Genomic DNA, 26,968 nt, shown 5'->3' with positions numbered 1-26,968 from the left:
GCTTTCTTAAAAAAAAATTAAAAAAAAATAGGAAAATATAAAACTAACCATCTTAATTAAAAGTTTAATTAAATTTTATTTATAAAATCCAATTGAAAACTCCTTTCAATACACTTGTGAATAAGAGGTGTTGAAATTAAAAGTATGAGTCATCAAAATTATGGTTTTATAGTTGAAATTAAGGTTTGAGATCAACTGTTTCTAAAGTACTTGTCATTTTCAAACCAAAATATTTAAGTTTCATCCAATTGTGCATGTTTTTTCTGTTGAAATTGACTCATCTTTAAAAATAACTGTTCTTCATAATCAGTCAAGTCAACTTTCTTTGGTTCAGCTTCCATTAAATTTTCAATTTTCTCTTCCTTTTCTGTGTTACTTTCCTCTATGGGCAAAATTTCTACTGTTAAAGGACAATGCACCAAACCTTGTTCTAGTTCTGCTGCTGTATTTGCAGATTCACAGTCAACAAACTCTATTAAAGCACTGAATCTATTTTTCTTCCCTGAAATTATAACAATGTCATTAATATCACCATATTTAGAGAAAATTTGCAACAATTTTCCTTCATTATAACTCTCACCTTTCCACTTAGCCTTTACTCTACAACTTCGTAGCAATTTGGGTTTTTGGCTTTCTTTCTGTTTTTCTTTTAAGATTTCTTGTCTTAAATGTGCTTGTTCTTCTTCAAGTTGCCTTGAGCCTTCTTTGCGTAATCTATCAATTTCCCTTCTAAGCCTTTCAGCTTCTTGCTCTGCAGTTAGCTTTACAACTTTTTTATCTTCTTCAGCCTGTCTTTCTCTCCTTTCTAAATCTTCTTTTAATTTCTGTCTCTTTGCATCTAGTTGCTTGATTCTTGCTTTTGATTGGTTTTTAGCTCTTAGCACCTTATCATAGGCTTTTCTAGCAGAATAATCAAGTAGAATTTCTAATGCTTTTGACAGGATGTGAAACTGTTCAATTGCAGCTGCATTACCTGGGTTTTTATCAGGATGGCATTTAAGAGCTTTCTTTCTGTAGGCCTTCTTAATTTCCCCTTCATCAGCATCCAAAGATATTCCTAATATGTCATACAAATCCAAGTTTGAAACATCAACTTTTGAAGACATGGTAATGTACTACCCTGTAAAATTTAAGTAAACCATAAGCCAATTCTTCAAGCCAATAACAGTAGAAAATAGAAAATGTTTAAAGCACATGAAAGCTACTACAGACACAAGATATTTTGTGGTTTAGGTCTCCTTCCCTTGAATAGTATTAGTATTTTTCTCTCTAAAAAAATACAACAAAAAACTCCACAATATTGGTCTAAACAGTCACTACTTATAAAAAAACATTATTCCTGTTGCAGCACAAAACGTCACACAGTACATAACATTCCTTTTTCTTGGAATTAAAAAAAAGGTTTCTTTTTTTTAATTGAGGATGTGCTTATTTCAATTGAAGCATATAAAAGCTACTTTAGGTATTTTGACTTAGGTATGGCTCTTAACTAACTCCAATTACTAGATTTTGTAGTTAAGTTGCTAAGTGCTTGAATTAGTTCTGAAAACTGGTGTAGGGCAGCAAACTACTGTCTGGCCACCTTCAGCATGTGACAAAACATTTTGGAAATCTCAGTGGCAAAATTGAGTTTGTACTTTGCAAAAAGTCCACCAAAACTAATTTTTTTTTTAAACCACAACATGATTTTACTGAAAAACATATATATAAAACACTTATATTAAATTGTGCCCAGATAGAGTATGTGATTGTGAGTATTGACCTCTTCCATTGATTTTCCCTAACGGTAGATATCAAAGGATTTAATGAACAAAAAACTGGCTTTCTTAAACATTTCAGAAGTCACAATATAAAGTGTTACCATCAAATATTACCATAAAACTGAGATGTCCAAAGAGGTGATGTTGCCCCTGCTTTCCTATACTGTTTTTCCTCCTTATTTCTTTGAGCTTAGACAAACAGACAAATAAATAAATGTGATGTCTACAAAATACAGCAAAGGATACAAAACACAAATGCAGGTAACAATAAATCTTTTTGAAATGGACGAAATCCCGCATAATTTCTTATACTTGCATTCTAAATTCAGAGGAACACCCATTAACCAAGGACCAGTCAACTACCAGATGGATTTTTTTCCATGGCAGAACGCAGTTTGGTTTTTCATCACCTAGTTGAGAAAGAGCCTTTTCAATTCCTAGTCAAATCTTGAGTGATTCCCTCAAGGAGCTGTCCTAGGCATTGTACCAAAAATTTTGCAGCAGAAAAAACAACAAAAAAGAACAACAACAACAACAATTTTATACACAAATAACTAAAAGCTATTCATTGGTGTGGTACCAAAAGCATCTAATCCAACCTTAATCAAATACAGACATAAAGAAAAAAGTAGCTTGTGTCCTTCAATATATCAGAGTGTGTTGTAACTTTGGTCATAGCCACATGTATCAAAAGTATACCACATGCAAAATTCAAACCTCAACAAGAATCTCTCTTTCTACTGTAATACCAGCAAAGGTCTTGAAATCCTGCTGAACAACAGTGTTGAAGTTCCATGAGCAAACTATACTGTACATATAGTTTGAAACCCAAACACAAACTTTAACCTCTTTGGGCCTTGGAACTTGCTATGAACCTCTTTGGAACATGTTATACTACTCGTTTCTATAAAATTAACGTCCAGCAGACAGAAATCACCCAAAACAGACCCACCAATACACTAATAGTCTAAGTAACAAGTTTTAATGAACCAGATTACAAGCTGTGAAACTCAAACACAGGTTTTCTGGCAAAAATACAATAACATGACGGTAATTAAGAGATACCTTCAGCAAACAAACAACAAGCTCTGTATCTTCCCATACCACCAAGGTCACCAAATGGAACTGGCTAAGTTAAGATTTGACTTCTGCATCATCCAAGGTTTTCAAATCCAAAGCATGAAAATTAATTCAGTAAAAAAAATAATGCTGCACAGCTGAATAAAGCCATCCATGCCAATTTTCAGAACCAATCTGACAATGTTATTGTATAGTGGCACCATCATTTTTTTTTTTTTAAGTAACAATGGGTTTATTTAAAAAAAAAAAAAAATATACATCATCGATTCCCTGAAGCAATGCTTGTGCGGTATAAAACCACAAAAAAAAAAAAAAACACAAAGAAACAAAAAAATAAAAAAAAAAAAAAAAAAAAAAAAATAAAAAAAAAAAAAAAAAAAAAAATCAATAACCCAAACATAATTAGAGCTCAACTTACCGGACACGAAAACCAACGAACCACCAAACAACACCCAACAAAATTATAATAATTATAATCATATTCAGCTGCAACTAAACCCTCCTCAAAAACAAAACTTAAGTGGCGTGGAATAATCCATTCAAAATATACACATCAAAACAATGGTTCTTTAGCGACTTACGAAAATCCTGCAAACCCCCAACATTCCTCAAATCCTCAGGCAAACTCTCCCAAACTAACGGAACAACATGGCGAATTGAAAACCTAGACCTAGACGTGACCATAGCTGGTCTTCGCACCATCTGAGAAGATCGTGTCAAATGATCGTGAGTAGTAGACGCAAGACTAAACATTCCTGAAAAACATGATGGTAACTCAGAAGCTAAATATTTAAACATAAACAGAGCATTATAGAATACACATATTCCTGCCAACGGTAGTATTTTATACTCGCGGTAAAGATGCCTCACCGATACAGATAGGTCAATTTGATTACCATAAAGAACTCTAATTGCCATATTCTGTGTTACGCAGAGCGGATGGAGGTGAGTTACGAATGTTTTCGACCAAACCATACAACAGTAAATGAGATATGGGTGAACCATAGAAAAATACAACATTCTCAGAATTTCACACGGAAAAAGATACCTAAGTTTACGCATAATACCAATATTACGAGACATTTTGCTGCTAACAGATGCAATATGGTCTTTAAAACTAAGGCTTTCATCAATTATAACACCAAGGTATCTAGTACTAGTAGATCTTACAATAGTATGGTGCCCTACTTCTATATTATTAATCCATGGATAATGTCCAGTAATTCTACCATAAATCAAAAAATTCGACTTATTATGATTCAGTTTCAATTTATTTACTCGCATCCACTTTTCAATCGAAGAAATATCTTGTTTCAATATAGTCATCAACTCATTTTCAGTTCTAGCAGCTACAGTGAAATGGGCATCATCAGCAAAACATGGTAGAATTCCTTTAGTACCGTAAGTATCAAGGTCTAAAGAACAAGACACATTACTTGAAGCTCTACAAAGGTCATTAATATAAACCAAAAACAACAAAGGGCCCAAAACGGAACCCTGGGGTACTCCAATCGAAATATATTCAATTTTAGATGCAACTCCATCCATCACGACACACTGAGTCCTTCCGCTAAGAAAACTAACTATCACATTTAAAAAATCACCACGTATACCACTACTATATAGCTTTTGAACTAGTATATCATGATCAACAGAGTCAAATGCTTTAGTAATATCCAAAAATATCGAAGCTATCTTCAGACCCTTGTCTAAAGCATCATTAATACAAGTTGTTAAAAACAAAACTCCATGCTCTGTAGAATGATGACTCCTAAACCCAAACTGACTAGAACTAAAAAATTGTCTTTTCACGAAAAAACTTACCATCCTACTATGAATCAACTTTTCAAACACTCTAGAAATAAATGGCAGTAAAGAAATCGGTCTATAATCACTAAAACAATTCTTATCCCCTCCTTTAAATATCGGGATAACATTCGCGCACTTTAGACAATCAGGAAATATTCCAGCTTTTAAACAATTATTTATCAGTCCTAAAAAATGACTAGATATAACAGGTAATATCGACTTCAAAACCTTCAACGAAATAAAATCGCCTCCTGATGCACCAATTTTTCATATTATTTATAACATCAAATAATTCATCAATAGATACAGATTTAAGGTACGCAGACACATCACAATCTTCAGGTAGGAACTGACGAAAATCTCCATCTTGATCAAATACTGGCACCGATGATGACACACGCTGCCCAATAGTAGCGAAGTGATTACACATCTCATCTGCAACATTATTATTCATTCCCATATTATCTGGACGGATCAAGACGCTACCAGGGCAAGTCACCGACTTAATCAATTTCCAAGTCTTACACGGGTTACCCTCAACTTTTTTAAATTTAACCTTATAATATTCTACCTTAGCCAGTCGGAGTGCAGCATTTAACCTACTATTATAAACTCTATATATTACTTTATCATGAGGATCATTGCTCCTTGTTGACAACTTATATAAAAAACGTCTTCTATTAACTGACTGTAACAAACTCTTTGTAATCCAAGGTTTATTCGGAGACACCCTTCTCTTCTGTATTCCTGACACTTCACAACATTCCAAAAACGTATCCTTAATCTTACCATACCAAAGCTCAAATTTAAATCTAATTCTTCTTGTAAAAATTTAAAGTCTAACTGTTCTATCCTAAGCTTAAATCTTGAAATAGTATTTGAATCAACTATTAATTTCTTAGGCTTAGGGCGAGCATCACAATTAATATTAATATTCTTAAATATACCCGGAACTAATATAGCCAAACCAAAGTGATCCGAAACATCATTTAACACAACACTCGACGAATCATGGGGAACATTCAAAAATACATTATCAATTAGAGATGAAGATAAATCCGTCACTCTAGTACAAATATTATTTACAGCAGGATGCATCCCATAACCTAACATTAAATTCAAAAAATTCTGGGCTTTTAAATTAGATGCTAAAAATTTCAAATCAATGTTAAAATCTCCACACACAAAACACGGCATGTTCTTACGAGCTAGAAGGTCCATTTGTTGCTCTAATAATTCTAAAAAACAATCTACACTAGCTGAAGGGGGCGGTAACAAACAGCAATAAAAAATGGGTCACCATTCTTATCAACCTCCGTAACAAAACACTCAAAAACCATCTCTTTATTAACAGACAAATCATCCCTAACCTTCACATTCAAATCAGTTCTAATATACAGGGCAAGTCCTCCATGCTGATGGTGAGAACAGTTGAAATCACTAAGTAGAGAACGGTTCTCTGTCCATTACAAAATAATAAGAAAATTGTGTATAAGCTAAATTCTGTAATTACCTACCATATAATCACCATTACTATGTGGGCTGAAAATGGTATCTCTCCAAATATCAATGACATGCCACAGTGCCTGCATTTATTGCCATCATTGCAATTCTTGTAACAAATATGCTCCAGAATTTCGATTAATATACTTTTATGACTTTTACAAGGAATATGATGCTCAGCTAAAGTGCAAGTTATTTGCTACTAAAATCGACCAAGCTGTAATTGAGTAGCTGATGAATGTGTTACATAACCAGAGAAATAAGCTAGTTTATATACTGCAGGGTAAAATGCCCATTTCTCTAGTAAAGCAGAAGCCTTGAAGTTGAATTTCCAGGGAATACCTATATATTTTCAAGCATACTCATTAACAAAGAACTAAGTCAAACATATCTGGAAGAGCAGAAGCCTTAATGTAGGATTTCTAGGGAATACCCCCCCCAGATATAAAAAATAACAAACACTAAGACAGGATTGAAAAGTTAAAACAAGCACAAACTACTTTTGCTAAGATGGCAAACAAGAAGAGAATGCTACAGATGAAGCAATGAAACCTAAACAACCATAAGTGCAATGACTACAAAACCACCAATAAAACAAATATAGATCAACCATATAATGGCTCTCTGATATCTTGGGGAGCAGTTGAGTTAGGAGAGCAAAACTTTGAAAAATTGAGCAAGATCACAAAGCATGTCCCAGGAAAGTATTTTAATGTATCTATCTCCACCTCTTCCTCCAACAAAGAGCACTGGCAATATGAACATTAGCTAATTTTGTTTTACAATGGTGAAACTTTTAAAAATAGAGTAACAGCAATAATGAGGCCCAAGGAAAGTTTTTGGAACCTCAAACCTTTGCTGAATCCTGATGTATTAGGTCTAAAGGATGCATAAACATGTTTTGAATTCTTCAATGGCTCAAAATCCCACATAAATAGCCGGAATTATTTTTTAAAACCTAGAGTAGAAAATAACTAAGATGGTTGAAGATAAAAACTTTGCATCACCCTTGAGCTCCTTCCCAAAATCCAAATTTAAGTTTTGATTCCCCCCCCTCCCCAGAACTCCCAAAAAGTTTAAAAACTCATCCCCTGAGCTGTTTTCAAGATATTGCAAATATGCTATTTTCATAGCCTTGTATTACACATTTTCTTTGGTTCACATTGCTGCTTCATCATAAACCAATTCAAAGTCTAAAATAGGCTTATAGAGCAAATAAGCTTAGTTTTTTTCAGAACCAAAACATCTCCTCTCTTCCCCTCCCTCAAGTCAAAATTGAAATGTACTTATAAAATTGAAATGCCCCCTCCCCCTTCAAACTCTCTGAAAGTTTCAACTCGATCCCTGCAATTCCAAAGATGCTACATATATGCTATTTTGATACCCTGGAAACAGATAGTGTCTTTTGATTTACCTTCCTACTTAGATGTGAATAGATTTGAATCCCATAGGGGTTTGAAGTTCAAAAACTGTTTAGGTGAATCAGATAAATTGAGGTTTTCTTTACAAGGGATATTTCTTTAGAAAAGGTTTCTATATCTTTATGCACTTTATTTCATTTTGATACTAAACCTTTTATTTATTTTTTTTTGTCATAAGTAATATTTCTACTGCAAAAATTTGGGTTTGTAAACAGTAATTGAAATTTACTGCTCTAATTCTTAAGTTCTTCTTTATAAGCATGCCTGGCATTGTTTCTAATAAAAGACCTACCTGTGAACAATGGGTAATTTACTTAATTTTGACCCATAAGCACATGAATATCTTTGAAACTAAGCACCCCAGATTTTGTCTTCATATACCAGATCCTATTAAAGCTGTTGCTAAGCTTAGAACAAAACACAACCAAAAGATTTCAAAACATGCTTGGAACCAACTTTTTCTACACTAGTTAAACTGTCATAGTTGCATAGTTCTTTTTTTTTTATATTGCTCTGTCATCTTCTTTTTGTATGAAGACAGGTTTTCAATAAATAATAATAATAATAAAACCTATCTGTGAACAATGAGCAATGAAAAGAAGTTTCTTGGCCCTTTTGACAAGAATCAACATCTTTTTTTATTTCCTTGTGTGTATTGGGATCCTCCTGGACCAAGAACTAAGGATACAACTTTTGAGCTTATCAGAAAGTAAACTTTTTCCCTTTTTGGGCCCTATTTTTTGGAGGAATCATGGAATCAAACTATGTTTTCAAATTAAAAGCTAATTACTTGCAAAAACAGGATTTGCCAGTAACTAGCTAGATCTTCCAACTCAGGACCAACAGGCAGACTTGGTGGTCTTTTCATGGTTTTTTAATGGACACTTTAATGTTCCAAATAAATCAAATAACTTAGACCAATAATCAAACAATGAATATATAACAAAGCAAATATAAATACAAAACACATAACAAATAAAGAGAAAACAAATAAAGAGAGGTTAAATAGAAAGATGCAAACTGGCAGACTGTGCAGATTTAGCAAGCATGAGTGAACCCAGACTGCATATATATACCTAAAAACCAGTATAAAAATCCTCTGTTTAATTATTATTTCAAGTTGGGCTATTTGAGACTAACTTTAGGTCTTGTTTGAACACATGCAGCATTAAAATGGAGTTAACTTTTCAATTTAGGACACTAATAATTATGAAACTATATATAAATAGCAAATGCAAAAATAATTGCTTTCAGGCTGTGAAAAACTTCTATTAATTCTTAACAAACAATAAGTGCAGCTTCTGCAACATATTCCATCTCAGGTGAATGTCTTGGGAGAAAACTATGAAAAACAAACTCTGTTGTTTCTCTCTCTTCACAGATGCTGCTGCAAGCAGCATAGGTTTAAGGTACACTTCTCTCCCCTCATTGAAATAACCATACTAACTTTATTAATAATAAAAGTGTAGTTTCATTTAACCTCCTCATCCCTGATGGACAAGTCAATTTACAACACTTTGCGATGTTTTGTTTTTTAATTAGCCAGAACAACAATTTATTCCCTAAAAATTTGATTAGTATTTCTCTAAAATAATCTTAAAGAATGGAGATGTATTACTGAAAAATATAGGGTGACATTCTAGTTTAAGGGCTTCTTGCTATTGTGGATAGTAGTCAAGTTTGGTGAATGAAACTTTTAGGAATCCAGGGACTAAAACAACCTTTTGGAATTTTGACAAAACAACATTATGCCTTACTTTTCAGTTTTCAAATTCTTTTTCTCTGGTTTTAGCATTGAAAAAACAATTCTTCTTATTTGAGTAAAATTTTAAGCCACATTAATGGATTTTTTTTCATATTTAGGAAATGTAATTGCAGATCTTTGAAACCTCATAGATTCAGCAAAGTTGTGAAACTGAAAATAGAAAATCTTGTACTTCATTTGGTACTTGTGTGTTATAGTGACCACACTTTGTTCTGGATATATGATGAAACTGGTTTTCTGTGTCCACTTGGAGATAATCAGCTTAGGCAGCACAAAATAAACTACTTTGCAGGTATATTTTAATTAAATATTTAATATATAGAGGTGGATAAGTTAAGTATTTAATTTAATGTGTTCTGGGTGGCTTTCCATAATTCCCTGTAAGGTTTTCAATAACTTAGTTATTAAAATATTATATTTTCATAATATTTTGGTATATCTGGATTGCAGCATTAGCTAACAACCTAGTAAGAGACGATAAGAAATAAAACAGCCAATAACTTCTAAAAACAGAGTCAGATTGAGCTACAAAGTACACCTTTAGAACTGCCTTGTCTAAAACCCCCTATAAAGGAAACTTACAGTCTTTTGGCTTGAACAACAACGAAAATGTATTGAATTGAAAAATAAGGAAATGGCTCATTATGATAATATTTTGCATCAATGGCAACTTTTTTTCTTTCTTTCTTTTTCTCCCAAGATAGCTGGTCAATGGAACATTGTAGAGTTGTTAAATGGCTCACTTTAAAGGAAATTGCCACATCTAGTGCCTTTGTAATTAACCAAAAAAATTTTAATAAAACCAATATTTGTGCAAAAAACTGCATTCTCAAGTACAAAATTGATGAATGACATCATAATTGTAGGTTGTAACCATATATGATCTGGGTTGCAGCAATAGCTGGCAACCTAGTTTCATTAGGATCAACCTAACTTCACTTCTCTGGTGTGGTCACTATAACATGCAAGTATCCTTCATTTAAGCAGAAGATCTAGCCTATTTTGCAAGGTTCCACTTTTATAACACAAAGGTTTTTAAATGTTAGGCCTATCAAAGGTCAGGGTCCTCTAAAGAGAGAAGGAGTGGAGTTATATACTTCAAAATACCCTCCTGAGACATGCTTTATTCTGTAGATCTATCCCTGAACATCTCATTTTCCTAACATAACCCCTTTCAAAGATATCAAAAAGTAGCTCATCAAGAATTTTACCTTCAGAATTGCATCCTGAATCCAAATTTAACATTCATTTGCATTGGAAATGAAGGTTACCCACACCTCTATGTATATGCTACCAATTCAGAGTAAGCTATCCCATATTTGCACATTAGGGTTAGGGGGTAAAGTTCATTTCCAACACAAAAAAATGTTAAATTTGGATTCAGGATGCAATTTGGACTATAGAGGTAATTTTGAAATTTACCCCCCCTCCCCCCTAATGTGCAAATATATTCCCTGAATTTATGTAGGCTAGGCCTATAGCCTATGGGGATAAAGTTCATTTCCAATACAAATGAATGCTAAATTTGGATTCAGGATGCAATTCAGATAAAACAGGTAAGTTTTTTTTCTTGGCTATCTGAATAATCTGTTAATATAAACATTACCTAAATTTGGTTCATACCTTGAAAACCAAAACAACAACAATAAAATCAGCAAACTTTTAGAGGCATATCCAGGTATTAGAAGGTGATGACTGGGTTGCAACCAGAATTTAAGTGATTTTTATTTTAAAAAGAGAATTGAGTGGGAAATTTTATTATATCGGCCTCATTTTTTACCTATAATCTGAAGTTTTGGTAAATGCCTAACAAAATTTTCCAAATTTCTCCTTCTTCTTCAGTTATAGGCTTCGGATAAATAAGTTTAACCTTTTTCGTATTGTCTGATTATGCCAGGGGTATCCTGGGATTTCAAATATAAAAATTAGACTATTATTATTGGATAATAGAATTTATACATCATTGATGAAACCACCTATATTTAGGCAGTTAAAGACAGCTTTGAACAGTTCGGCATCATCGATTGGAGAGTGTCTCCTTTGTGTTAATTGGTCAATATTAGGGGTTAGCTTAAGGCGCTTGAATATAGCAGATAAAGTTAGCCATTGTTTTTTATGGTTAAGAGTTGCCACAGGGCAACCAAAAAGAACGTGGTTGATGGGTTTGGCATTTGCGGCAAAGAGGGCTCATTACTGTTGAAGTGGTTGTGTTTCGATAGTGATAAGTTTGGCAGTTAAGGCCAGTAGAATTTGATCGTACTCTGTGGTACATTTTTGAGTCTTTCCGGGAAGTAAATGGAGAAAGGTTTGGTGGGTGTTGGTTTGCTAGATAAATTTTTAGGCGCCAATGGTTTATATCTCTTATTGGGATAGGTCTTCCGGATATTGTTTCAAACTGAAGGGCAGATTTAGCTATTTCATCTGCCTTGTGGTTTCCTTTAATACCCATATAACTTGGGATGTATTGGAATTTTGTGGAAATACCTTGTTTAAGTAGTTGGTTCAATAGTACAAGAGTAGTGGAGGTATCATTGTCTGGGTAGTCTAAATGCTATGGTGATATTGAGGCATCCACAAAAATTGGGTTTTTGAGCCATCCACAAAAATTGGGAGGTGGTGGTTATATATCTGAGACTCAAATTCGTGGAATAATGATTTTAGATAGGCAAGGGAAAGATTTGCCTTAATAGCTGGCGCAAACAAAAGGTTCACTTCTGGGTAGTGGTTAGCCCAGGATGGTATCCGGGGGTATATTTGAAATAAAGAAGATGAAGGTATGGAAAAGGTCATTTGGGTGTTTGCAAGTTCCCGTGCAAGGCTCCTAAAAGCACCAGGGTTTCTTAGCCAGTCATGTAATCTATGGGAACTGTTACCTTCAATTTTTGTAAAGTAGCGGGCAAGTAGGCTGCCTCTGCGCAAAGCAATAGAGGTGAGACCACATTCGCTGAGGAGGAAGTTGGTTTTGGTGTGATTCCTGAGGCCAAGTATAGCACGGATCATGGTATTCTGGACAGTCTCCAGACTGCATAGTAGGGTTTTTGAGCAAGAGCCATAGAAAATTAGTCCATAATCAATGTGAGATCTGATATAAGTCTTAAAAAAATTTATTACAGTTTTTTCATGGCAACCCCAAGGTGTAATGAGTAGCCTTTAAAAGATGCGTATTTTTCTGAGGTATTTTATTCTCACATTTTCAATGTGGAGCCTGAAAGTTAGTTTTTGGTCTAGAGTGAGACTAAGATATTTGATGTATTGTTGCTCTTAGATTAATTAAAAAAACTTTTTCAACAAAATAAGTTTTTCAAAGAAAAGTAAAGAACTCCATTAAACAAAAAATGAGAAAAAATAAAATATAATAATCTACCAAGCTCGAAACTACCACAAATCAGTATCAATAAATAAATGAAACCCAAAAAGAACAGAAATTAAAATAAATAACCGAGTTAAACTCAAAACGAGCAGAAATTAACGTAAGTTGGGCGCAAAACCCTTATGCCTTCCCAAGGCAAGAACAAAATTTGCACTTTACTGAAAAAATACAAATGAATGTGCATTGTCAGTTTAATATACATATACTGATATTTAGTAATTAAAATGTTAAAATTATTTGATTTATTAAAGTTATAAAAGTTAAAACATTTATATTTTTTTCAGTAAAGTGCAAATTTTGTTCTGGCCTTGGGAAGGCATAAGGGTTTTGCACCCAACTTATGTTAATTTCTGCTCGTTTTGAGTTTGACTCGGTTATTTATTTTAATTTCTGTTCGTTTTGGGTTTCATTTATTTATCGATGCTGATTTGTGGTAGTTTTGAGCTTGGCAGATTATTATATTTTATTTTTGCTCATTTTATGTTTAATGGAGTTCTTTACTTTTCTTTGAAAAACTTATTTTGTAGAAAAAGTTTTTTTAATTAATATCTGTTCGTTTTATATTGACATTGTCTTTTCAGGGAAAAAGAAAATAACACCTTAAATCTTTTCGTTTTTTAAGACTTTATAGTTTGGCCTGCTATTTGTATGCTGGAGAAACTTTTTCAGCAATTTTAGCAAAATACATCATTTCAGAAATCTCGGCACAAATAGTTCTGTTTAACTTAGTTTCATACCTCCTCTAGTTGACCTGAAATGGAAAACTTGATACCATTCGCAAAAAAATCTGTTTACTTTCTTTGATAGCTTTGATACACTTACACCATATTGATTTGGTTAAATTTTAAGAGCAGAAGTATCCTTAAAAGTTTGAACATAATACCCTCAGTCGTTTTTGGGATACTGCTGAGATGCCTTATTGGGAATTAGCATTATCGCAGTGCATTTTGATTTTATCTTAAGACAACATTTAGTTTTTAAACACAATGGGCAAACGGGTGGGTGGGAGTGGAAATGGGATTAGTTGCCCTCCAGTCACTTTCGACTATTAAAAAGGGCATCAGCCCTTTCTATTTTCAATTGAATGAGTCCCTTTCAAAGTTCCCACGACAACTCCTTCGATACGAAGTGCCCAGGTCTAAACAACAACAACAACAAAAAATATTACTAATCTTTTTCGACTATTAAAAAGGGCACTAGCCCTTTGAATTTCAAATCTAATGAGCCCTTTTCTGAAGTTTCTACAACAACGTCTTCTATAAAAAACTTATATTCCCCCAGGGCATAACTTAAAACTCTTGCCGTGAGGGCTGTGGCAGATTATCCTCCTCAAAAACATATTTTCTGTATGTAAATCAACTACGCTGAACAAAATGGCTATCTCAAAAGTTTTTATTGGATGTGTTTGGGGGAATGATGGGCGTGGGGGGGCTAGTTGCCCTCCAATTACTTTCGACTATTAAAAAGCGCACTCGCCCGTTGAATTTCCGATCGAATGAGCTTTTTTTGAAGTTTCTACGACAAAACCTTCTACAAAAACATTATATGCCCCCTGGGCATAACTTAAAACACTTGCCCTGAGGGTTGTGGGGGAGTTTCCTCCTCAAAAACATATTTTCTTTCTGGAAATCAACCACGCTGAACAAAATGGCTATCTCAAAATTTTGATTGGATGTGTTTGGGTGAATGATGGACTTGGGGGGGGCTAGTTGCCCTCCAATCACTTTCAACTATTAAAAAGGGCACTAGCCCTTTGAATTTCCAATCAAATGAGCCCCTTTTGAAGTTTCTATGACAACGCCTTGTATAGAAACCTTGAATACCCCAGGATATAACCCAAAACCCTTGCCCTGAGGGTTGTTGGGGAATGTCCTCCTCAAAAACGTATTTTCTATCTGAAAATCAACTACGCTGAACAAAATGGCTATCTCAAAATTTTGATTGGATGTGTTTGGGAGAATGGTGGGCGTGGGGGGAGGGGCTAGTTCCCCTCCAATCACTTTTGACTATTAAGAATGAAACTAGCCCTTTGAATTTCCAATCGAATGTGCCTTTTTTGAAATTTCTACGACAACGCCTTCTATAAAAACCTAACATGCCCCCAGGGCGTAACTTAAAACCCTTGCCCTGAGGGTGGTGGGGGAGCATCCTCCTGAAAAACTTATTTTCTATCTGGAAATCAACTACGCTGAACAAAATGGCTATCTCACAATTTTGATTGGATGTATTTGGGGGAACGTTGGGCGTTGGGGGGACTAGTTGCCCTCCAATCACTTTCGACTATTAAAAAGGGTACTGGCCCCTTGAATTTCCAATCGAGTTAGCCTGTTTTGAAGTTTCTACGACAACGCCTTCTATAAAAACCTTATTTGCAACCAGGTCAAAACTTATAACCCTAGCACTGACGGTAGTGGGGGAGTTTCCTCCTCAAAAACATATTTTCTATTTGGAAATCAATTACGCTGAACAAAATGGCTATCTCAAAATTTTGATTGGATGTGTTTGGAGGAATAATGGGCGTGGGCTAGTTGCCCTCCAATCGCTTTCGACTATTAAAAAGGGCACTAGCCCGCTGAATTTCCAATCGAATGAGCTTTTTTGAAGTTTTTACGACAACGCCTTCCATAAAAACATTAAATGCCCCCTGGGCATAACTTAAAACCCTTGCCCTGAGGGCTATGGGGGAGTGTCCTCCTCAAAAACATATTTTCTTTCTGGAAATCAACTACGCTGAACAAAAGGGCTATCTCAAACTTGCGATGGGATTTATTTTGAGGAATGAGTGGCGTGGGAGGGGGGGCGAGTTGCCCTTCAATCACTTTCAATTAGTAAAAAGAATTCTAGCCCTTCGTATTTCCAATCAAATAAGCTTCGTTTGGAAGTTTATACGACAACGTCTTCTATAAAAACCTTATATGTCCCCAGGCATAAACTTAAAACCCTTGTCCCGAGAATTGTGGGGGAGTGTCCTCCTCAAAAACACATTTTCTATCTGGAAAACAACTATGCTGAACAAACTGGCTATCTCAAAATTTTGATTGGATGTGTTTGGGGGAATGATGGGCGCGGGGGGGGGGATAATTGCCCTCCAATCACTTTCGACTATTAAAACGGGCACTAGCCGTTTGAATTTCCATTCGAATGAGCCATTTTTGAAGTTTCTACTACAACACCGTCTATAAAAACCTTATGTGACCCCCGGGTAGCAATTAAAACCCTTGCCCCGAGGGTTGTGGGGGAGTGTCCTCCTCAAAAACATATTTTCTATCTGAAAGACGACTACGATGATCGACATGGCTATAAACAAATTGTTATGGGATGTGTTTGGGGGAATGATGGGCGTGGGGGGGGGCTAGTAGACCCCCCGTCCCTTCCGTTTATTAAGACTGGCGCAAGCTACTCCAATATCCAAACGGGCAAGTTCTTTTTGAAGTTTCTACGACAACTCGTTTGATACGAAGTGCCCGGGTATTGAGTGTCCTCCCCAAAAACATATTTTCTATCTGGAAATCAACTATGCTGAACAAAATGGCTATCTCAAAATTTTGATTGGATGTGATTGGGGGAATTATGGGCGTGGGAGGGGGGCTAGTTGCCCTCCAATCATTTTCGACTATTAAAAGAGGCACTAGCCCTTTGAATTTCCAATCGAATGAGCCTTTTTTGAAGTTTCTACGAAAACACCTTCTATAAAAACCTTACATGCCCCCAGGGCATAACTTAAAACCCTTGCCCCGAGAGTTGTGGGGGAGTGTTCTCCTCAAAAGGATATTTTATATCTGGAAATCAACTACGCTGAACAAAATGGCTATCTCAAAATTTTGATTGGATGTGTTTGGGAGAATGATGGGCGTGAGGGGGGGGGGCTAGTTGCCCTCCAATCACTTTCGACTATTAAAAAGGACACTAGCCACTTCAATTTCTAATCGAATGAGCCCTTTTCAAAGTTTCTACTACGACAACTCCTTCGATACGAAGTGCCGGGGTGGAGAAAAAAAAACACATTGTGCCCACATCGTTCTTTACTTAGGCAGTGTTAGCGCGCTGCCTATGATGACAACACCATTTAGGGTTAGTAGGGCAGATTGAGGATTTCTTTTATTATGAAACTGTACTATAGCTGATTTTGATGGGGCAGTGGGTAGGCATGAATTGTTGGAGAAACATTTCCAGGCGTAAGGCGACTTTTTTCTAACTTGGATTGGGCCAGTTCAAAATTGTTTCAGGTAGACCATAGGACTATAGCATCTGCAAACTGAATATTTGTTTGGGGTAGGTTCAGATCCCATAAATATAGCGAATTTTTCTAGATATTTTATAAATTTTCCTTCGCTTTCTTCTAGCTCTAGCTCTAGCAGTTAGGGGTTAGTATCTTCGAGAAACGCTTGCGCCTTTTGGAAGACCTTCTTTTACATTTCGCTTGAAATGTTGTTGTCGAGATTTAAGCAGCTTATGTTGAAGCCTTTATACACATAGTGTACTTTTATTCATTTCAATCTTTCTCTTAATATTCCCTTACGTTTTCACATTAATATTTTTAGCCTTAGAAGCAGTACTAGTAGTAGTAAAATTCGTAATAGTAGTACTAGCAGTAGTAGTAGCTGTAGAAGTATTATACAGATATTGTTATCCGCCACCCTATTGAAGTACCACTAATTTCTGTCGATGATTTTTGTGCTTTGAGTTGCCGTGTAAACTCCTGTTTGTCGGAGTTACGTTCTTTGTCAGAGTTTGCGAGAACTCTTCAGCCTGGAAAAGTTGGACGTCCTCCGTCGTTAATGCTAGTGTTCTGTCTCTTCGAAACTGTCCTATGCAGTTGTTCTAAAAAACCCACCTACTGACCTAAGAGATTCTATTGAGCGCAAAGAGACCCTTGATACCCTGGATGGTTATGATGGTATCGTAAGTGTGAGATCTGATCCTGTCAAGAAAAGATGGGCAGTTCATACCCAAGATAATACCTCAGCTGTCTCTCCCGCCGTTGCTGCAACTAGTCAGCTTAATGTGTCTACTCATGTATTTAATCAAAAAGTGTTTGGTATTGTAGGTGACATCCCTGCTTGTGCAAAAACCAGAGCTTGTTAGTAAGATTTCCGGTCTTGTTGATGCAACTAAAATTGGAAAGTTCCAGATCCTCCTACTTTGAATTTCTTGATGATACTCTCTTAAATAAAGCTACAAATGATGGGTTGTGTTTGGGATACAAGTTTTTTAAAATTATACTTTTCCAGAAATTACCTCCTAGATGTTACCGTTGTCAGTCACCGAACAATATTGTCGTCAAATGCCCACTCCCATCGACTAATCAAAAGTGTTCAGGGTGAGCCGCTGGACACTGTAGCACACGTGATAATCCTTGCGCTGAAAGCCTGAATTGCACCAACTGCGGGGGAAATCCTGTCTCCTATAGTCTCAGATGCCCAGTGACCAGTGTTAAAAAAAGCTCTTAATATTAACGGAACCAAAGACAAAGATCTTCTTATAGATGAGCTTCTTAATTATAATATAGTTTTCCTACAGGAACATTTTCTAACTAAAGCCAATACAGATACTCTTAAACGGTCACCCACCCATAACTAGTTTGTACGTGAAGCTAAAAAAAACCGTGGTCGACCCTCTAGGAACCATGCAACTTCAGTTTGCCTCACTCAGAAGCCTGAGCTTATTTCTTCTGACCATAATTTACTGGCAATAGAGTAAGGTAATATGGTCTTCATCAATGTCTATATGCCATGTAACCGTAAGAACATTTCTTCCCTATCTTCTTTCCCAGGTGCTTGCCAACGTTTCAGGATACTCAAAACGAGAAGAAATTAATATGAGTAGGGTTCTAAACTCCATTCTTTCTAAAAGCCAGAATATCATTTGTACTTTACTAAAAAAATTCTTTTAAATGTTTTCACTTGTATAACTTTAGGAAATCAAAAAATAATTAATATTTTAAGGAATAAAAATCAGCATATGTATATTAAACTGACAATGCGCATTTTGTTTTAGTAGATTCAGTTGAATTTTTTTCAGTAAAGTACAAGTTATATTCTGGCTTTTAGAAAGCATGGTGTTTAGAACCCTACTCATATTAATTTCTGCTCGTTTTGAGTTTGACTCTGTTATTTATTTTAATTTCTGTTTGTTTTGGGTTTCATTTATTTATTGATATTGATTTGCGGTAGCTATATGCTTGGTAGATAATTTGATTCAATTTTTGTTCATTTTTGGTTTAATGGAGTTCTTTACTTTTTTTTGAAAAACTGATTTTGTGGAAAGAGTTTTTTTAATTAATTGCCGAAAAAAGACCGTCTTCAGCTAAGGAGAGGCTATTTTAAATATTGTAGATTCTTGCTATATTTAACAAGATGGTACAGAAATCACAAGATTATTTCTCATTTTTACTTATCGACCCTCTAGTGCTGCTCGACAAAATCGCTAAGAATCTGCGGACCAATAATTCAAAGAAGATATGTGCCAGTGATCCTCCCACTTATTTTTTTACAGATCAGTGATTCAGTGGATATTGTTATGTTATTTATGTTGTGTGTTTTCTTCTTATTTCCTTGTGAATTATATTTTTTTTCTTTTTTTTTTTACTCCACATTTATTCTATATTGCGGGTTACAAATAAACTCACTTACTTACTTACTATTGGCTTTTGGTTAGTTGAAACTCCCCTAATCATGTCCTAGCAGCTTCAATTTCACTCTAAACTGCTCCTAAGGCAAGACTTCAGTTTATCATTCTAAGCCGTTCTTAAGATATGGCTCTTACACTTTTTTTGACAACCTCTATGCCCATATTTTGTTTTGATTTGGTTCAACTTCCCTCTCAAAATTCTCTAAAATTTTTACCTTAATACCCTTAACCCTTTTAGTAGTCGCAGTTAGCCCTTTTCATAAGAAGTAGTTGTAGTAGTACCAATAGAGTTAGTAGTAGTAATACTACTAGTAGTAGTAGTAGAAGTAGTAATAGTCGTTGCTTACACACATTGCATTTTTGGACAGTTGACCATCCACCCTATTACATATTGCAGTTTCGCCCACTTAAGCCATTCCTCAGATACGCTCTTCCTGATTTGCAGTGATTTTGAATAACCACACTCCCCTCGAAATGCTCTGAAAATTTCTCCTTAATACCTTTAGCCGTTTTAGACACTAGGGGGTCAAACATACCCTCCTTTCCGAGCAAAAAATTCGATGCGTAAAAAGGGGCGAATAACGTAACTTACAGTTCTTGCCCCAACGGCAGTGGGGGAGGTGGCTTGCCATCCATAGAGACACAGTTATTGAACCTTTAAAATATATTGAACAAAGTAGTTATCTTTAAGTTTTTATTGGATGCACTTGGAGTTATAAGCAGCATGATTGGGGCTACTTCCCCGGTAATTGCTTTTGACTCTTAAAAATGGCAATATGACTTTTAATTTTCAATTGAATGTGCTTCCGAAGCTACTAGGACAATTGTTACCATAAGATGTAACTTTGAAGAAAAGATTAAATAAATAATACATCTACTCTCTACTCTCTTTAAACGAGTAACTGTGTTTAAAGAGATGTAAAGAGATGTGTGTATGTAAGTATTTTTTCTTGACAACGGCTCCAGTTTTATTCTTTTTTTGAAATTTGCCTAATTCACTCTTTACTTAGCGTATTATTGCGCTGTCTATATAAATTTTGATTTTTTAGCAGTATCACTGATTTTTTAGGGCACATTATAACAGTGTAGAAGTATCCTGCCCAATTCTAATTTGAGTGACTGATGAGAGATAAAAGTCATATGAAGCTAGTTTTTAATTTATTTTTCCCCTTTTCACCAGATGTTTAGACAGGTTCTTGCCCGGTGTCATAATTTTTGGCTGAAAAGAAATAGTTTGGAGACACTGTTACCAGTTGTAAAACTGAAAGGTGACTCCACAAAAAGCAATGGTTATGGCCCATACAAAACAAAATAAAACGATTATTTCAGGAATGTTCAAAACCTTTACAACAAAAAGAAAGCACATACTGGATAATTCCTGCTGCTAAAATTCACAGTTTTAACATAGAAACTCATATGTCACTTTATATTCCCAAAAGTTGACCTATTCTTCTGTTTCTTCTTCGATATTCAGGCTTTCGGGTGCTAGTTTAATCAGGCCTTTTCTTCTTTCTACAAAAGGTAAGAATGCAGCTGTAGCTGCAACCTAGTTAGGAAAGAACCGCTTAAGACGCATAAAAAAAAAAAATCCGGCAAGTGAGAAGAAATATATTGCTTTTGCGGAAATGGTAACCATTATATCAATTAGTGTTAATGATAATTTTTTTAGAACAAATTTATGAGCATTTTTAAAAATAGCCTGAAACTAAAATAAAGCGTGAGATCAATATAAAAAAATACACCATTGGAATCGCCAAGTCCAAAAACCTTACATGGGAAGCTTACAGTCTCCTGGAAACTTATTTTTTTGCATGGGTAACACCAATGTGTCCTTTTTCTTGCTTTTTTCTGCTGTTTAAGCACTCATTTTAAATCAAGTTGCTACATCTAGTCGCTTTTCTAATTAACAAAACGCAATATTTAAAATACAAACGATATTTTTTACAAAAAAACTGAAAGTTAATATACAATATGACGAATGACGTCATGATCGTAGCTTACAACCGTAAATGATATTAAAAGTAAAACTATGTGAGGATGTCGGTTATAAATGGGGTTCGTTCTTTGCCATGTCCAGCTAACAAAAATTGGAAGGCTGTTTCCTGTGTGTGACACAGGAAATAGCACTCCACTTGTAACCCAAGGGTTACAGCAGTAGTTTCATCGTGTACAAGTAATTGTACAAATTGTATGTAATTGTACAAGTAATAACCCTAGTTTTTTTTAACCCTTGGAAAAAAACAGGAGTATATTTAATTAATTTTTGCATGGGTAACACCAATGTGCCCTTTTTCTTGCTTTTTTTTGCTGTTTAAGCACTCATTTTAAATCAAGTTGCTACATCTAGTACATCTAGCCTTAATGTAGGATTTCTAGGGAATACCCCCCCCCCAGATATAAAAAATAACAAACACTAAGACAGGATTGAAAAGTTAAAACAAGCACAAACTACTTTTGCTAAGATGGCAAACAAGAAGAGAATGCTACAGATGAAGCAATGAAACCTAAACAACCATAAGTGCAATGACTACAAAACCACCAATAAAACAAATATAGATCAACCATATAATGGCTCTCTGATATCTTGGGGAGCAGTTGAGTTAGGAGAGCAAAACTTTGAAAAATTGAGCAAGATCACAAAGCATGTCCCAGGAAAGTATTTTAATGTATCTATCTCCACCTCTTCCTCCAACAAAGAGCACTGGCAATATGAACATTAGCTAATTTTGTTTTACAATGGTGAAACTTTTAAAAATAGAGTAACAGCAATAATGAGGCCCAAGGAAAGTTTTTGGAACCTCAAACCTTTGCTGAATCCTGATGTATTAGGTCTAAAGGATGCATAAACATGTTTTGAATTCTTCAATGGCTCAAAATCCCACATAAATAGCCGGAATTATTTTTTAAAACCTAGAGTAGAACATAACTAAGATGGTTGAAGATAAAAACTTTGCATCACCCTTGAGCTCCTTCCCAAAATCCAAATTTAAGTTTTGATTCCCCCCCTCCCCAGAACTCCCAAAAAGTTTAAAAACTCATCCCCTGAGCTGTTTTCAAGATATTGCAAATATGCTATTTTCATAGCCTTGTATTACACATTTTCTTTGGTTCACATTGCTGCTTCATCATAAACCAATTCAAAGTCTAAAATAGGCTTATAGAGCAAATAAGCTTAGTTTTTTTCAGAACCAAAACATCTCCTCTCTTCCCCCTCCCTCAAGTCAAAATTGAAATGTACTTATAAAATTGAAATGCCCCCTCCCCCTTCAAACTCTCTGAAAGTTTCAACTCGATCCCTGCAATTCCAAAGATGCTACATATATGCTATTTTGATACCCTGGAAACAGATAGTGTCTTTTGATTTACCTTCCTACTTAGATGTGAATAGATTTGAATCCCATAGGGGTTTGAAGTTCAAAAACTGTTTAGGTGAATCAGATAAATTGAGGTTTTCTTTACAAGGGATATTTCTTTAGAAAAGGTTTCTATATCTTTATGCACTTTATTTCATTTTGATACTAAACCTTTTATTTATTTTTTTTTGTCATAAGTAATATTTCTACTGCAAAAATTTGGGTTTGTAAACAGTAATTGAAATTTACTGCTCTAATTCTTAAGTTCTTCTTTATAAGCATGCCTGGCATTGTTTCTAATAAAAGACCTACCTGTGAACAATGGGTAATTTACTTAATTTTGACCCATAAGCACATGAATATCTTTGAAACTAAGCACCCCAGATTTTGTCTAGACCTTTTCTATAAACTATGCTTTCTTGCCTCACCTTGTTATTTCATTAATTATGTCCTTGAAGCTCAAGACTAGTGGCAGGTATCTTGCATTCTTTCCAGCTTCCATGTCCCCTTAATCACTTATGCTCATGAAATTTTTAATCTCAGCAGACCTTTGGACAAAATTTCTGAAACCTCAGAAAAACTGCAAATAGAATACTTAAAATCTGGTCTTGAATTCAATGCTGAAAAGTCCAATGAAGTCCTTTTTAACTAGAAAGGCCATCTTCCTGATGAAACTGTATTTAGAAATTCAAAGGTCCACCTGTCTGCCCAAATTGTTCCTCATGGCATTCCCATTAGAAATACAACACATCAGATACTGCAAATCAGCTTCATATGCTTCCACAGTCTCTGCTAAGCTTTGTTTCAATTGCCACCACCTTGCAATGCTGTACAACACTGTTGCTCTCCCCCACATCCTTTACATTCTACTATTCTGGAAGATTCTATACACACAGATAGATTAAAAGTCTTCTCTAATTTCTTCCATTTGGTAAAATAGCTACTGAGATATCCAATTTGGACACACAGTTCAAAGCTCACCAATAGTCTTCATATACCAGATCCTATTAAAGCTGTTGCTAAGCTTAGAGCAAAACACAACCAAAAGATTTCAAAACATGCTTGGAACCAACTTTTTCTACACTAGTTAAATTGTCATAGTTGCATAGTTCTTTTTTTTTTATATTGCTCTGTCATCTTCTTTTTGTATGAAGACAGGTTTTCAATAAATAATAATAATAATAAAACCTATCTGTGAACAATGAGCAATGAAAAGAAGTTTCTTGGCCCTTTTGACAAGAATCAACATCTTTTTTTATTTCCTTGTGTGTATTGGGATCCTCCTGGACCAAGAACTAAGGATACAACTTTTGAGCTTATCAGAAAGTAAACTTTTTCCCTTTTTGGGCCCTATTTTTTGGAGGAATCATGGTATCAAACTATGTTTTCAAATTAAAAGCTAATTACTTGCAAAAACAGGATTTGCCAGTAACTAGCTAGATCTTCCAACTCAGGACCAACAGGCAGACTTGGTGGTCTTTTCATGGTTTTTTAATGGACACTTTAATGTTCCAAATAAATCAAATAACTTAGACCAATAATCAAACAATGAAAATATAACAAAGCAAATATAAATACAAAACACATAACAAATAAAGAGAAAACAAATAAAGAGAGGTTAAATAGAAAGATGCAAACTGGCAGACTGTGCAGATTTAGCAAGCATGAGTGAACCCAGACTGCATATATATACCTAAAAACCAGTATAAAAATCCTCTGTTTAATTAATATTTCAAGTTGGGCTATTTGAGACTAACTTTAGGTCTTGTTTGAACACATGCAGCATTAAAATGGAGTTAACTTTTCAATTTAGGACACTAATAATTATGAAACTATATATAAATAGCAAATGCAAAAATAATTGCTTTCAGGCTGTGAAAAACTTCTATTAATTCTTAACAAACAATAAGTGCAGCTTCTGCAACATATTCCATCTCAGGTGAATGTCTTGGGAGAAAACTATGAAAAACAAACTCTGTTGTTTCTCTCTCTTCACAGATGCTGCTGCAAGCAGCATAGGTTTAAGGTACACTTCTCTCCCCTCATTGAAATAACCATACTAACTTTATTAATAATAAAAGTGTAGTTTCATTTAACCTCCTCATCCCTGATGGACAAGTCAATTTACAACACTTTGCAAAGTTTTTGTTTTTTAATTAGCCAGAACAACAATTTATTCCCTAAAAATTTGATTAGTATTTCTCTAAAATAATCTTAAAGAATGGAGATGTATTACTGAAAAATATAGGGTGACATTCTAGTTTAAGGGCTTCTTGCTATTGTGGATAGTAGTCAAGTTTGGTGAATGAAACTTTTAGGAATCCAGGGACTAAAACAACCTTTTGGAATTTTGACAAAACAACATTATGCCTTACTTTTCAGTTTTCAAATTCTTTTTCTCTGGTTTTAGCATTGAAAAAACAATTCTTCTTATTTGAGTAAAATTTTAAGCCACATTAATGGGTTTTTTTTTCATATTTAGGAAATGTAATTGCAGATCTTTGAAACCTCATAGATTCAGCAAAGTTGTGAAACTGAAAATAGAAAATCTTGTACTTCATTTGGTACTTGTGTGTTATAGTGACCACACTTTGTTCTGGATATATGATGAAACTGGTTTTCTGTGTCCACTTGGAGATAATCAGCTTAGGCAGCACAAAATAAACTACTTTGCAGGTATATTTGAATTAAATATTTAATATATAGAGGTGGATAAGTTAAGTATTTAATTTAATGTGTTCTGGGTGGCTTTCCATAATTCCCTGTAAGGTTTTCAATAACTTAGTTATTAAAATATTATATTTTCATAATATTTTGGTATATCTGGATTGCAGCATTAGCTAACAACCTAGTAAGAGACGATAAGAAATAAAACAGCCAATAACTTCTAAAAACAGAGTCAGATTGAGCTACAAAGTACACCTTTAGAACTGCCTTGTCTAAAACCCCCTATAAAGGAAACTTACAGTCTTTTGGCTTGAACAACAACGAAAATGTATTGAATTGAAAAATAAGGAAATGGCTCATTATGATAATATTTTGCATCAATGGCAACTTTTTTTCTTTCTTTCTTTTTCTCCCAAGATAGCTGGTCAATGGAACATTGTAGAGTTGTTAAATGGCTCACTTTAAAGGAAATTGCCACATCTAGTGCCTTTGTAATTAACCAAAAAAATTTAAATAAAACCAATATTTGTGCAAAAAACTGCATTCTCAAGTACAAAATTGATGAATGACATCATAATTGTAGGTTGTAACCATATATGATCTGGGTTGCAGCAATAGCTGGCAACCTAGTTTCATTAGGATCAACCTAACTTCACTTCTCTGGTGTGGTCACTATAACATGCAAGTATCCTTCATTTAAGCAGAAGATCTAGCCTATTTTGCAAGGTTCCACTTTTATAACACAAAGGTTTTTAAATGTTATCAAAGGTCAGGGTCCTCTAAAGAGAGAAGGAGTGGAGTTATATACTTCAAAATACCCTCCTGAGACATGCTTTATTCTGTAGATCTATCCCTGAACATCTCATTTTCCTAACATAACCCCTTTCAAAGATATCAAAAAGTAGCTCATCAAGAATTTTACCTTCAGAATTGCATCCTGAATCCAAATTTAACATTCATTTGCATTGGAAATGAAGGTTACCCACACCTCTATGTATAGGCTACCAATTCAGAGTAAGCTATCCCATATTTGCACATTAGGGTTAGGGGGTAAAGTTCATTTCCAACACAAAAAAATGTTAAATTTGGCTTCAGGATGCAATTTGGACTATAGAGGTAAGTTTGAAATTTACCCCCCCCCCTAATGTGCAAATATATTCCCTGAATTTATGTAGGCTAGGCCTATAGCCTATGGGGATAAAGTTCATTTCCAATACAAATGAATGCTAAATTTGGATTCAGGATGCAATTCAGATAAAACAGGTAAGTTTTTTTTCTTGGCTATCTGAATAATCTGTTAATATAAACATTACCTAAATTTGGTTCATACCTTGAAAACCAAAACAACAACAATAAAATCAGCAAACTTTTAGAGGCATATCCAGGTATTAGAAGGTGATGACTGGGTTGCAACCAGAATTTAAGTGATTTTTATTTTAAAAAGAGAATTGAGTGGGAAATTTTATTATATCGGCCTCATTTTTTACCTATAATCTGAAGTTTTGGTAAATGGCCTAACAAAATTTTCCAAATTTCTCCTTCTTCTTCAGTTATAGGCTTCGGATAAATAAGTTTAACCTTTTTCGTATTGTCTGATTATGCCAGGGGTA

The 26,968-nt window shown here is 34.7% G+C and overlaps 1 protein-coding gene across 5 annotated transcripts; it reads right to left on the bottom strand.

Annotated features, from left to right (window-relative positions):
* Positions 1–50: 50 nt before the first annotated feature.
* Positions 51–26,968, bottom strand: LOC148954490 (dnaJ homolog subfamily C member 17). Of its 5 annotated transcripts, none has more exons than XM_089087114.1 (2): positions 26,846–26,968; positions 51–1,120 (listed from the first exon to the last, which is right to left on the bottom strand). In XM_089087114.1, exon 2 carries the CDS (start codon positions 1,104–1,106, stop codon positions 234–236), a length of 873 nt encoding a protein of 290 aa, XP_088943240.1. In that variant the 5' UTR covers positions 1,107–1,120; positions 26,846–26,968; the 3' UTR covers positions 51–233. The 5 variants fall into 5 exon arrangements, with proteins under 5 accessions (XP_088943240.1, XP_088943241.1, XP_088943239.1 ...); XM_089087115.1 differs by lacking the exon at positions 26,846–26,968 and adding an exon at positions 11,119–11,143; XM_089087113.1 differs by lacking the exon at positions 26,846–26,968 and adding an exon at positions 10,945–11,112.

The sequence above is a fragment of the Artemia sp. Qi Xiang Cuo genome, chromosome 3 (genome assembly GCF_049724085.1).
Source record: "Artemia sp. Qi Xiang Cuo chromosome 3, ASM4972408v1, whole genome shotgun sequence".
Classification (NCBI taxonomy): Eukaryota; Metazoa; Arthropoda; class Branchiopoda; order Anostraca; family Artemiidae; genus Artemia; species Artemia sp. Qi Xiang Cuo.
This window is presented reverse-complemented; position numbering and strand designations above follow the sequence as displayed.

Coding starts and splice junctions, on each gene's coding strand:
- LOC148954490 (XM_089087114.1), bottom strand. CDS start 1,106: ATGTCTTCAAAAGTTGATGTTTCAAACTTGGATTTGTATGACATATTA.